Raw genomic sequence first — 14,046 nt, 5'->3', positions numbered from 1 at the left:
GTTGTGAGGTGGTGGGAGGTGGTGGGAGGTGGGAGGTAGGAGGAGGAGGTGGAGGTGGAGGTGGTGGGAGGTGGGTGGTGTTGGAGATGGGAGGTGGTGGGAGGTAGGAGGGGGAGGTGGGGAGGGGGAGGTGGTGGGAGGTGGGGAGGTAGGAGGAGGAGGTGGGAGGTGGAGGTGGTGGGGAGGTGGGAGGTGTGGAGGTGGTGGGAGGGTGGAGGGGGGAGGTGGGAGGGGGGAGGAGGTGGGAGGTGGAGGTAGGAGGTGGGAGGTGGAGGTAGGAGGTGGGAGGTGGGAGGTAGGAGGTGGTGGAGGTGCTGGAGGTGGAGGTGGTGGAGGTGGTGAGGTGGGAGGGGGATGGGGGAGGTGGTGGTGGTGGAGGGGGAGGTTGGAGGTGGGAAGGGGAGGTGGTGGAGGGTGGAGGTGGTGAGGTGGTGAGGGGGTGGGGGGTGGTGGGGGGGAGGTGGAGGTGGGAGGTGCTGGAGGTGAGGTGGGAGGGGGGAGGTGGAGGTAGGAGGTGGTGGAGGTGGAGGAGGTGGTGGAGGTAGGAGGTGGTGGAGGTAGGAGGTGGAGGTGGAGGTGGGACAGGGGGGGGGAGTGTGGTGGGGGAGGTGGTGAGGTGGGAGGTGGGAGGGGGAGGTGGTGGGAGGTGGAGGTGGAGGTGGTGAGGTGGGGAGGTGGTGGGAGTGGGACGGGGGGGGAGGTGGGAGGTGTGGGTGGGAGGAGGTGGGAGGAGTAGGAAGGGAGGTGGGAGGTGGGAGGTAGGAGGAGGTGGGACGGGGGGGACGTGGTGGGAGGTGGGAGGTGGGAGGAGGTAGGAGGTGGAGGTGGAGATGGAGGTGGGATGGTGGAGGTGGTGGTAGGAGGAGGTGGAGGTGGTGAGGTGGGAGGGTGAGGTGGGAGGTAGGAGGTGGGAGGTGGTGGAGGTGGGAGGTGGTGAGGTGGGAGGTGTGGAGGTGGTTGAGGTGGTGAGGTGGAGGTGGTGGTGGGAGGTGGGAGGTGGGGTGGTGGGAGTGAGGAGGTGGGAGGTGGTGAGGTGGTGGAGGTGGTGCTGGAGGTGGAGGTGGAGGTAGGAGGTGGTGCTGGAGGTGGTGGAGGGGGAGGTGGTGAGGTGGTGAGGTGGAGGAGGTGGTGGGAGGTGGGAGGTGGGTGGAGGTGGTGAGGTGGTGGAGGTGGGAGGTGGTGGAGGTGGAGGTGGAGGTGGAGGTAGGAGGGGGAGGTGGGAGGTGGTGAGGTAGGAGGTGGAGGGGAAGGTGGGGACGTAGGAGGTGGTGAGGTGGGAGGTGGTGGTGGAGGTGGAGGTGGTATGGGGAGGTGTGGAGGTGGGAGGTGGTGAGGTGGTGGGGTGGTGGAGGTGGTGGGTGGTGGTGAGGTGGTGGAGGTTGGAGGTGGGAGGTTGGAGGTGGGAAGTGTGAGGAGGGAGGAGGTGGTGGTGGGAGGTGGGAGGTGGAGGTGGTGGTGAGGTGGTGGAGGTGGGAGGTGGGAGATGGTGAGGTGGAGGAGGTGGGAGGTGGGACGTAGGAGGTGGTGAGGTGGTGAGGTGGGAGGTGGGACAGGGGGGACGTGGTGGGAGGTGGGAGGTGGAGGGGGAGGTGGGAGGTAGGTGGTGGAGGGAGGTAGGAGGTGGGAGGTGGTGGAGGTGGGAGGTGGGAGGTGGAGGTGGTGAGGGGGAGGTGGAGAAGGAGGTGGAGGTGGGAGGTGGTGGGGTGGTGGGAGGTGAGGGTGGTGGGAGGTGGGAGGTGGTGGAGGTGGGAGGTGGTGGAGGTGGGAGGTAGGAGGGAGGTGGGAGGTAGGAGGTGGTGGAGGTGGGAGGTGGGTGGTGGTAGGAGGTGGTGGAGGTAGGAGGTGGTGGAGGTAGGAGGTGGGAGGTGGAGGTGGGACGGGTGGGGGAGGTGGGGAGGTGGTGAGGTGGGACGGGGGGAGGTGGGAGGTGGGAGGGGTAGGTGGTGGGAGGTGGAGGTGGGAGGTGGTGGAGGTTGGAGGTGGGAGGTGGTGGTGGGAGGTGGAGGAGGTGGATGAGGTGGGAGGTGGAGGGGGAGGTGGAGGGGAGGTGGTGGTGGTGGTGGTGGGAGGTGGTGGTGGGAGGTGGTGGTGGAGGTGGTGGTGGGAGGTGGTGGTGGGTGGTGGTAGGAGGAGGTGGGAGGTAGGAGGTAGGAGGTAGGAGGTGGAGGAGGTTGGAGGTGGAGGTGGGGTGGGGAGGTGGAGGTGGGAGGTGGTGGAGGTGGAGGAGTGGTGAGGTGGGAGGTGGGAGGTGGGAGGTGGGAGGTGGTGGAGGTGGGAGGTGGGAGGTGGTGGAGGTGGGAGGTGGGAGGTGGGAAGTGGTGGAGGGTGGAGGTGGTGAGGTGGAGGAGGTGGAGGTGGAGGTGGGAGGTGGGAGGTGGGAGGTGGTGGAGGTGGAGGTGGTGGAGGTGGAGGTGGGAGGTGGGAGGTGGGAAGTGGGGAGGTGGAGGTGGTGAGGTGGAGGAGGTGGAGGTGGAGGTGGGAGGTGGGAGGTGGGAGGTGGTGGAGGTGGAGGTGGTGGAGGTGGGAGGTGGAGGTGGGAGGTGGGAGGTGGGACGTAGGAGGTGGAGGTGGAGGTGGTGAGGTGGGAGGGGGAGGTGGGTGGGTGGAGGAGGAGGTGGAGGTGGAGGTGCAAGTGGGAGGTGAAGGGGTAGTAGTAGTTGTAATAGCAATAGTAATAGTAGTAATGTCAATACTGGAAAACTTTGATGCTATTATTATCATTAATTTTGCTGCTGTTATTGTTATAATTAATGTTATACCGGTTACCGTTCGGGAGGTCGCCGCCCCTTCCATACCGGGCTGTCGTTGTTAGTGTTATTGCTTTTGTTAGCGTCGTGTGAGAGGTTATAGCACAACCCCCGCTTGTACTCATCACTTCTTTAATACCTGCTTTTGTTTTGGATTATTTTCTTAATGATTTACTTTATTTTTCGGTCTTTGTCGCATAGCTCTGGGACTGTAACTCGTCTGCGGTCATTTGAGTTTAAAAGGACGTGTTTTCAGTCTAAAAAAAGAAAGAAAAATTATGAGGATGATAATATAGATAAACAATGTACAGTGTGCGTAAAAAATAATCTAAATCAGTTATTACAGTGATAATAAATAATGATAGGTAAAAAATATAAGCGTGATAACACTGATCGTATGCAGGTAAGCATGTATGTATTTAATCATAGCTATTTATATACTGTATCTATGTATATTTTATAGACGCAGGTTTTATCTCAATATTTTAAATATTCGTAAAATAAGATTGATCACTTTTATAACTTTTTAGCTGCAGTTACAATCACTTATGATGTGATTAAGGAGAAATAACTAGTTCTGTCTAGTTTAGAGTTTATATCTTACTATTACAACCCCCCCCCCCCCACTCACACACATTTTTTATCAGTTACTTAGATGCGCTTGGAATTTAGCCTGATATTACCGGTTTGCGTAATATATGAGAGTAAAAAGTAAAATTGAGTTAATTTATGCACATTTCAAAGGGGCGGGAATATGCTTGGTTTATTGATAATTTAAAAAGGGAGGATTTTTTTTTTTTTATATAACGGTAGGGAATATAATTAATTCGAGATTAAGTTGATAAACATGTGAGAAGGGAAAATACTTGGAATTTCTTTTTGTCTCATTATAACGTTGACATCGAGAGGAAGCATGTTTTAAGTGGGAAAAATGTGGTTTATGGACACTTGAAAAGAGGAAGCGTAAATGAACTCGGGAACCCTCAGAGACGCGAACCACTGCTGTCTTTTAAGCCTAAACGTCCTCCTAATCTACGTAACACACACACACACGCACATGCACACGCACACGTACACGTACACGTACACGCACACGTACACGCACACGTACACGCACACGTACACGCACACGTACACGTACACATACACGCACACAAACACACGCACGCCAACTCTCTCTCTCTCTCTCTCTCTCTCTCTCTCTCTCTCTCTCTCTCTCTCTCTCTCTCTCTCTCTCTCTCTCTCTCTCTCTCTCTCTCTCTCTCTCTCTCTCTCTCTCTCTCTCTCTCTCTCTCTAATTCTGTCATTAAACTCTACTCATGTACCACTCTTGAACATAAATCCACTCCTTGTTTTCCCACGATCTGCTTCTCTTCCCTGGGTCTTCGCTATAACCGCATCGAAGTGGTTCTTGGTCCCAGAAGATTATATCGCGATCCATCCGTAATCTTTCAAGCGCAATTTCAGAGGCAGACCGAAAAACCGACATGTAAACAATTGAACAAATGAATGAAGAGCCAACATATGAGGAAATAAAGGGAGGGAGTCAGTAAATAGGGCGATCATAGCGGACCCCCAACAGGGAATAGATTGCAGCGTATTTGCACATAACCTTAGCTTTTGACGGAGGTAATAATACAAAGGTCAAGGTCAATTGATTCATATTTTATTCGAGGAAATTTTTGATTTTACAACAGCTGTCGATTTTTATTTACATTTATATCATCATTTATTTATTTTGTTGTATAATGTGTTATCTTAAGGATTTAATACTGAGTACAGCAAGCACCACATCATGATATACTCTATTCCTAATTTTTTGTTCACTGCAGCATTTTCTTAATTGTTGAAATTGCCATTAATGTGATATTACTCTTATCTTTGCTGATACTAGATTTATCCTTTTTATTCAAGTGATCTCTTGCCCATTGCTTTTAAGATCATAATCATTAAGATTATCATCATTTATTGTCATCATTAAGATTATCATCATTTATTATCATCATTAAGATTATCATCATTTTCTTCCTTCTTCATTTCCATTTATCTCTCCAGGCTTGCTCCTCGGGTTCCCCCAGCAGCGTGGAGCTCAGCGAGGGCGGGGTGGACGTCCTGGTGGAGCGAATGAGGTCCATTTCGCTCGTCCAGTCCGACTTCAACGCCATCTCGGAGGAACAGACCAGAGTCAGGTGGGCGGGGGTGGTGGGTGGTGGGTGGTGGGTGATGGGCTGGGTGGGTCCGAGAGAGAGGGGGGGGGGGCTGGATCGCGTACATGTACACTCAAACATATGTGTCTAGGTCCATGTGAGTACTTATATAGACCTCGTGCCAATGATACACGCACACGTACACGTTGTATGCGAGCCACTATAACACATACACATACACGCACATACCCGCGCACGCACGCACACGCACACCCACACACATATTCATACACTCACTTCCTCAGTCACTCACAAAAAGGAAATGCTTGAGGAATGGCTTTTGCCACAACACCCCATATTAGACTTGAATGTTTCATTAACTGGTGTTTTGTGTTAACTGATATACCTTGGTGTTCATTAAATATTTTCTACATTTTTGGCTATAAGTGGATTTTCTGCTTCTCAGCTAAAATTATCATTATAATTTTGAATGCTTGCAAAAATTTCTTATAAAGTGATTTCCAAATTTAGGAATGTGATTGCTTATGAATTATGAAGTCAGATTTTCATAATTCATTTCTTAATGAAATGTTTTAGATTAATCACATTATTTTTGTCCTTGATGTTCAGTATTTCTCTCTTGTTTCAAGCACTGCAATATTCGCTTCATGCAGTCTTTTTTATATACTTTTTTAGTGGTTCACTTAGAATTACTTGTGATTCTGCATTTATACAATCTTCAGAGCATTGTATCTTTACAACAATTTGGTTATGTTGATAGTTTTAGAAAGCTAAAAGAAGAAAAAAAAGGCTGCCAACATATCAGGCTAATTTCAAAGATGTACAATTCAATTTTCATACAGTCTTTGCAGAGCACTGCATAAGAAAACTTTCCTAATAACTCATTTCCCACCTACAGTTTTGAGAAGCTGAAAAAACAGGCTGCCAACATATCAAGTCCAAACGTCGATGGTGCGGAAGTCTGCAAATCTCGGTACAGCCACCTGTCCCCCAATCCGGAATTCATTTATGTTGACTTCCACAAGAGAGGAGAGAAGTCACCTGTACCCACTATCAAATCACAGGTTAATTTTTCTTCTTAGTTTTACATTTTTTTATTTGTCTTTTTACTTTTACATGTTTGATTTTTTATAGCTCACACAAGATGCATGATTGAGAATATGATGGCTATGTTAACAGACAGATTAGTCAGCAGCTAAAGAGGAACTTCATGTTCCCTGAAGCAGTCATTTGCTTCCCAGAGAGTTTATAGGTTTACACTTACACTTGATATTTGATGATGTACCTAAAACTAATGAGAAGTTTATACTTATCCCTTAAAATGATTCCATGCCAATTTTTTGTGACAGCATGATGTTTTTTTCTTATTAATTAGTTGCAGTTGTAGTTGTAAAAAGTTACTACCAGGGAGTGAGAATTTTTCCTTCTGTTACTTGCTTTAAAAGTCACCATGATTTATAGATCTGTAAATTAATATTACATAATTGAAGAGAGAAAGTTTGATTGATATTCATTTCTTTAATTATATATTTTTTCTTATATATTATGTGCAGATTATATAAGTCAACAGATTGTTTCTCCTAAGTGATATGTACATGATACTGAAACCCCATTGTCTTTTCCAGGACTGTTCATGGGAAGAACATGGTTTCTCCCTCGTCAGTGAACTTTACAGCGAAGTAGCTGATATATTAGACAACAAGTTCAAGACTGCATATAACATGACTTATTACACCTGTGGCCACAAAACACACGTGGACACTTTTCTTTTCCGTCAAGCTGTGTGGAATTACCTTCACTGTTTATATGGCATAAGGTATGTAATCAAGGCAGATATGATAAATCTAGCATGCATATAGCAGCATTTGTTGCAGTCCGAGATGAGTGATATACAATGTTTATGAGAATTTATGTGGATGTATATTTTGTTTTGAATCATTCAAAAAGTTTTTTAGCATACATTGTACACGATGAGGATGGCCAAATTTCTTTACCTTCTGAATGCAGTTATATGTACCGTCTGTTGTAAATTTGGTAACACGGATAACTCCACAAGTGCTCAGCCACCAAGGAGAGTCTATAAGTAGCCCAGCATAACCTTACTTGATGTCCCCATCTCATTATTGCTCATTTTTTTTCCTGTTGCTATTAACATAGATTGTTATTATTGTCATTATGACTATAGTAGCATAATACTATTAGCAATGAAAGAAAGATATTTCTGAAGATTAAGGAAAGGGGTAAATAAGTAAGCTTGGTGTTAGCTTTACCTCCTTGGTGACTAAGTATATATGACATGCCATGTATGCCATGTCATCCCAGTAAAAAGGGTCAGTTATGCAGTTCTTCTGTTGACAAGTGTTTTTGTCTCTCCTAAAATACAAAAGATTTCTTTATTTTAGTTATTACCAAAGGGTTATATAAGAAATATATATTTTCCTTTTGATATCAAATACTAGAAATATGATATTTTTCTTTTCAGAATATATATGTTTTTTCTGTTATTGATTCATATCTCTAGAGAAGCTAGTATATCAGGCCATCATGGAGTTGTTTTGATAGATTATTTGTTTGTTGATAGACATTTAGAGTTAGCTTTTGGCTAAGTTGAGAGATGTGTCCCACTTTGTGATGTAGGAAAAACCTACTAATTATTTTACAAGAATATGTAATATCAACTCGTCAATCCTTAAAATAAATCTGTGAAACTTTTTACTCTAACCACTTTAAGAAGATGACCCAGAATATAATTTTGTCACGGGTTTTAGAGTTTGTGGGGAATTCCCCTGGTTTATCTATATGATATCACCAACCCTGCCAGCATCCAACTTCTGTTTTTAAGCAAATATAACAAAGGTGACCTCTTTCCAAACAGACACGATGACTATGACTACAGCCAGATCAATCAGCTGCTGGAGAGGAACCTGAAGATGTTCCTCAAGACAGTCACTTGCTTTCCTGAGAGATTATCTTCCTTAGAGGCGTCTCCTTTCATCATGAAGGGCTTCCTTAACAGTGAAAAGGTCAGTGATAGGATTTTGTCCTTGATAGAAGTTTTGGGCTCAGTAAGTTGTTAGGATGACAATATTTCCTGCTTTATGTGGTATGGATTTTTTTTATTATGTCAGCATCTTTGTTATTAGTATCATTGTTGTCTTTTTCTGTTTCTGACTCCTATGTCTCTCCTCCTTTCCCCATGTTTACATCATGCTTTAGATACTTTTTGCTTTTTTAATTATATTTTTTTCATCATTATGGTTATTACAAAGTAAAGGGTCCTATTTTTTATGGTCTTTTACTTTATTGCCTTTCTGATATTGGCATCTACCCTTCCTGCTTAGCTACTTCATCCTAATTCTCTGCTATTTCATCTCTTTATCTAAGTCTTCAACAAATACTATGATACAGAGCTCAAAGAATCCAATTCTTCATATTAGATCAGGTATCTGGTCTCAGTTGAAAGTTATCCAAAGTGTGCATTTGTTCAAAGTTGATTTACCCAGTCTTGTATGCTTTTTCACAGTTCAGTCTTACAGGAAATGCAACACCAGACAATAGCAATACAACCCTCCTCCCTTTTGTCACAGGTTCATGTGATGGTCCTGGTGTTGGAAGGTCGCTTACAAGCAGAGCTACTCCATGGGTTGCGAGCGCTAGGCCACTATCTAATGTGAGCCCCTGGGATGTTGAAGAAGCTGTGATGTGACATTGCCTTGGGTAAACTTTCTAGTTATATACCCATGAGGGGAGTGAGAACCTGCACCAGAGCAGTACCTTCAGTTTGGTGAAGGCACGCTTTTAGCAAGTGTGAAGGGAAAATTATTGTTATCTCAAATTGTAGAGAACTAGTTGTATGACTACTAGTTACTGGTCTTCTGCATTTCGATAGGGGAAAAGATATAGTCTCATGTACCACATTGGTATTATTGTCTGCATTGAAATATGCACAGTATGAAACTGATATTTGGAACTTTTTTCTTTTAAAATCAGCAGACACTGAATCAGTTTACTGGATTTCTTTATTTTATTCTATTTTATTATTATTGTTATTATTATTTTTCGAAATTGTTTATTGATAAGATCTGGCAAGAAAGATTGCATAGCAAGACCAACAGGTAAATTTTCCCACTTTCCCTTTTACTGTTTCTTGTCAAATGAAGATGAACCTCAGCTGTTTCAGAGATCTGCTGTTATTTTGGAAAATGTCTGTATATAATTATCTATTTGGCATCTTTTAGATGGATTTAACTTAGATATGTATGATATCCTTTGCTATGAGATGTGAATGTTGCATAGTATAATGCATAATCCAGTGGCTTTGCAGTATTGTTTGAAAGGACTGTATTTACATGCTTATAAACCATTGTGATTCATTGCTGTGAGGAGTTTTGTGGGGACAATTGATAGTTTTTTGCCCTTTAAATTACATGCCAATTTTTGAAGCATCAGACTTTAAGGATATATGTTATAAAAAAAAACATGTTTTCACTTGGAGTTACAATTTTTCAAAGAACCCAAGAAGATTTTAAGATTTTCTGTAGTTAATGATAGATGATTTTCCAAAGTCTATTGATCATTTTATCATAGGTGACACAATATTGTGGTGTTGTCAGAAGTAGTACCAAGTAATGTAAAATGAGAAAAAGAAGATATTTCACATGATCATGTAGTTTTGCAGATGATACTTATTAACATAGTTGAGTTTACATAATGAATTTTGGTGCCCAAGGCAATCCACTATATTACATGAAATAGAGAATGTGTCATAACATTTTAGAGTATTTCTTTATTGATATACATATATTACTTTCTGGTTACAAAACAGTTCAGTTGCCATTATTCATTTGTGCAGAATAAACAATCAATAGCAGCAACAGCCAATACAGTCTGATTATTTGATAGCTATTATTCATGAACAATGTCTTACTTGAGCTCTTTGAGCAGTCACAAGTCTTTCATATGTTTCACTTATTTACTGAATGATCTTCTCAAAGGTTTGTTTTTTAGAATGTTCTTAAGAGCGTAATTTACTGAATAGTTGCATTTTAGTAATGTGTGGCAAAGACCCAGCAGTATGAAGAATAACTAGATTTTTTTCATGAGCTGAAAACAACTAAAGCAAGTTTGAATTATATCTTAACATTGCTATAATAACTATGTACCTATAATATAAGATTCATACTCTTTACCATGCAAACTACAAGGCTGTGTATAGTAATTTTCAAAAAAAATATTTGATTGAAAGATAAAAGCAGTTTTGGGTATTAGATATGGTAGCAAGTCAAAAGTTAACACGGGCCATCCTTTTGTTATGAAATGAATGGTTTATAAGCATGTAGATTTGGTATTCACAGAAGACGACAACCAATGTTAAGGGTTTCTTAGAGCAGAAACCTAAACTACAAGTTCTTGTTGCACTCTTGAGAATATTGATTATTAAATCAAATCATCAAGAGTATTTTTTTTTCTCTGTTCTTTTCTTTTCTTCAACATTTAATGTAATTTGTAAATATTTCTGCTGTAGATAGAATATTGGCTACTGTCAAATTTTGAGTCTTACCAAGTGCATTCTCAGCAAAATAAGAATATAACTGAAAACTGCCTTCCATTCAAATGAATATAATTATTTTATGCTGTGAGTATATTAGATGCACTTCTGTTGTAAATCAGTATGTATATAAACGTATATGTAATATTAGATATTGTTAAAGTATGTTGAATATAAGATCTGACTACACAATGGCTGAAAGAGATGGAAAATTGTGTCAATTATTATATGAAATGGTTATTCTGATTTTTCTGTTCTTCACTTGATAGGCACTGTACAGATTATGGCAAGGACATCAGTATTGATTTTAAAATGGGTCCCATGCTGTGATCTAATCTTTCCAAATAGGCATGAAAACAGAGCACAGAAAAAGAGAAACTTTTTTATCCAAGATATATGTGAATAATGAAATTCAGGAGGAAAGTCTTTATTGAAAATGGGTTTTGCCATTCATTTTTCTTGTGTTATTTAGCTTGCTATGAAGATGAAGCTGTTCAGGTAAGCCAGACCAATATATCTGATTGGCTGAGCAATTTTTGCACATATTTTTGCAGGGTAAGTGAAGGATTTTATAAAGAAATTAAGAGACAGTCATGCACAGTTACAGTTTGTTTGTTTGTTTCTTCACTTTGCTTTACATACAGACATCAGAAAATGGGATGAGTAGAAAAATTGTTTTCGTAAGGATTTTTTTTTTTTACTTAAGCAGCTGATTTGTGCTTTAAGTTCTATTTTTGTTTTGGATTAGTGAGCTTTTTCAGCCTTGTGATAAATAATGGTAGTATGGTTTGTTTAATATCTCCAATCTTTACTTGTAGGTAGTTAGTGATAAGTCTTCTGTTCGAGGTTATGTTAATTAAACCAATCAGTTTTATTGCTCAAAGACGAAGGTGACCGGCTGGTAGTTTATATGCCCCCCACCCCCACCCCCTGCCAAAAAATATACAAATAAAAATATCTCCATTTGCCAGTCATGGTGCTTATAAGTGAACATACGTTTGTGTTGAGTATCTTTAGGTTCATGTTCATGTTGTGAGGTCGAATGCTTGGGATTTAAAATGTCCCCGATTCCTACTAGTGTGTGATAAGATTTGTGAATAGTTTTAATCAATCTTTTTCAACATCTTGTCAGTGTCAGAATTTGTTTCTGGTTAAAGAGTTTTCATTTAGTAACAGGTACTATTTTTATTCAGTTGTCATCATTATGATTTTGTAGTTTAATAAATAAAATTAAAGGAATTTTAATTAGAACTGTTCTTTGTTAAGAGGCAAAGGTATTTCTTTTCTTTTTCTTCAAAGCAGGAGTAGGATAGTCAGGATATATATTGAAAAAATATATAGATATACTTTCTTTCATTTCATTTTCTTAGGATACTTCATATATCATTTTCAACATGTAGTTTGTGAACTGTTTACCTCATTTTTCATTTTTACATTTGTCAAAATTTCACATTTCACTTGTACATTTTTTCATGTTTTATCAAGTTACCAACTTACATAAGCTCTCTATGAAACACTCTGTTAAGTTTTTTCATGTTTTTTTTTTCCCTCTTGATTCTTTTTATTCATTTGACAACTCCAGAAGACCACTGGCTCAAAATTCCTTCTGTGCTATTTTATGTCTGTAAGGTTGCATGTTTGTATGTTTGTATCTTAATTTTTAAGGTTACCAATGTCTTCTTATCTTAGATTTTGATTTAGAAATGCGAGGAGATAATTTAGCTTCGTGTAGGCTGTGATACCACTGTTGTTTTGTCACATCCTTTGGATTCTGTTAGATATTTTTGATAAATTGAGACATGAAAGAGATATTGGTAATTCTGATCATTTGGTTTCATCTGCGGGTTGTTCTGAAGTCCTCAGGGTGATGCTCCATTACCAGTCATGTTCACTTGAATGTCATGTATATCATTTGTCCTTGTGTTGCTCAAACATTTTCCTTTTTTCTGTTGCAAATGGTTGTATTTGTAATTTCTAAGATTTGTATCAAGCTCAGACAGTGTGATGTTTTCCTAAAAAGATTGTCAGTATCGTCTATTTCAGAAAAGTATTGGTACAGAAGAATTTGGAACTAAATGTTTGTACACAACTTGTTTAGTGATTGGATTAGTGTATTTGTTTGATGTTTGACTGAGTGTACACGGAAAAGGGTAATATGCTCAACTACCCATGTTCCCTAATTAGTAAATATGTAATTATCTCACAGTGCTTTAGAACAATATAGTTTTTTCTTATTATGAAATTAGTGACAAGGTCTGAGCTTTGCAAAACCTCTGCCAACTTAGCTATCTCATCCTTTGCATTTATATGTGTAACAGATTATTACTTCTTAATCAGTTTCTGAAATTTTGGGAGATTATTAGAGATTCTTTCTTAATTTTTTATTTTCAAAGTCATGATATGGCACATACTGCCTCTGCAACTAGTCATGTACTACTAGTTTTCCTACTATTTCCGTTAATGTGCTACAATTAGAACTAGGCTGCTATCTCCAATGCCTCTATTACTATGACTGTCATTGACACAATATTGATGATGAGAATAGTCATATCAATAGAAATATTTCATTAATGTTATTTTTTAATTGATATTATCCACATGATTTCCATTATTTTCTTATTGCAATTATTTTTTATGATAATTTTAATAATAATTTTAAAAGTTTTTTATTGTCATTCTTATTATCTTTATTGCACTGCTTAGCTACTACTACTAATTATTATTATCACAACTACTACTAGTAATTAAAGAATCATAAAATATAATAATATCCATCTAAATTGTTAGGGATTATAAGAGAACTAGGTTGTTGAGAACATTTGTGCCCAAGGAATAGAAGTACTTAATGCTGAATCTAATTTGTCATTGCATTTCATAGATTAAAAGAAGAAAAATGGCGTTGAAATTGAATCTTGAAAGTACTTATGTTGCCCCAGTTTGTTAATAGAAGGAGTATTGCACAGATAAGGAGTTTCTGTTGAAGGCTTAAGTCATATTACTGTGATTTAAGTTGATTCACAAAAGGATGTTATAAATTTAAGATGGCAGAGGAATTGTGTTTCACTGGTAAGGAAGAAAATAAAATGAGCATCTGGAGTAAGGAAATTGTTTAGGGAAACCATTCAAATGTAATTTAATTTGTAAAATGTGAGAGAGGCTGCTAAGAGGAATTGTATGTATTTGTGCAGGTCAGTAAGTTGCTAAATAACTAAAATGTACAACATGTGATCACAGGTATTAACCGATTTTGATGATTTCATTTATGATTGATTTTATTGGTGATGACAGGTAGTGTTTTAGAGACGGTAAATGCTGTTCCTTTGGAGTATTGTAATGCACAAACATTTTTTTTTTCTCTTTTCCGGTATTTGAGATTGGCACATATATTTACTGGTAATAGAGCTGGCTAAATTGACACGGACAATTACCTTTTTCTTAACACTTTTTAGACCGGATAACCTAAAGAATTTTAGAATAAGACAGTTGTTACTGTCTCCATTTTTTAAAAATAGAATAATATATAAGGAGACAGTAATATGAACATTTTACAATAACAATTATAACAGCATTCTTATTACAAATC

At 40.3% G+C, this 14,046-nt stretch overlaps 1 protein-coding gene across 4 annotated transcripts in view; it reads left to right on the top strand.

Moving 5' to 3' along the window:
• Nucleotides 1-9,551, top strand: part of LOC113802668 (sestrin-2) — a 141,652-nt gene extending 132,101 nt beyond the window's left edge. For all 4 annotated transcript variants that reach the window (XM_070126227.1, XM_070126226.1, XM_070126225.1 and 1 more), the window contains 5 exons: nucleotides 4,803-4,936; nucleotides 5,814-5,979; nucleotides 6,541-6,731; nucleotides 7,791-7,938; nucleotides 8,503-9,551. In XM_070126227.1, coding sequence (XP_069982328.1) covers nucleotides 4,803-4,936; nucleotides 5,814-5,979; nucleotides 6,541-6,731; nucleotides 7,791-7,938; nucleotides 8,503-8,589 — 726 coding nt within the window. In that variant the 3' untranslated portion in view covers nucleotides 8,590-9,551. The remainder of the gene's footprint in view (nucleotides 1-4,802; nucleotides 4,937-5,813; nucleotides 5,980-6,540; nucleotides 6,732-7,790; nucleotides 7,939-8,502) is intronic.
• Nucleotides 9,552-14,046: the final 4,495 nt, after the last annotated feature.

This window comes from Penaeus vannamei, chromosome 10 (assembly GCF_042767895.1).
Source record: "Penaeus vannamei isolate JL-2024 chromosome 10, ASM4276789v1, whole genome shotgun sequence".
In the NCBI taxonomy this organism is placed as follows: Eukaryota; Metazoa; Arthropoda; class Malacostraca; order Decapoda; family Penaeidae; genus Penaeus; species Penaeus vannamei.
Note: the sequence above shows the minus strand (reverse complement) of the source record. Positions and strands in the feature narration are given on the sequence as shown.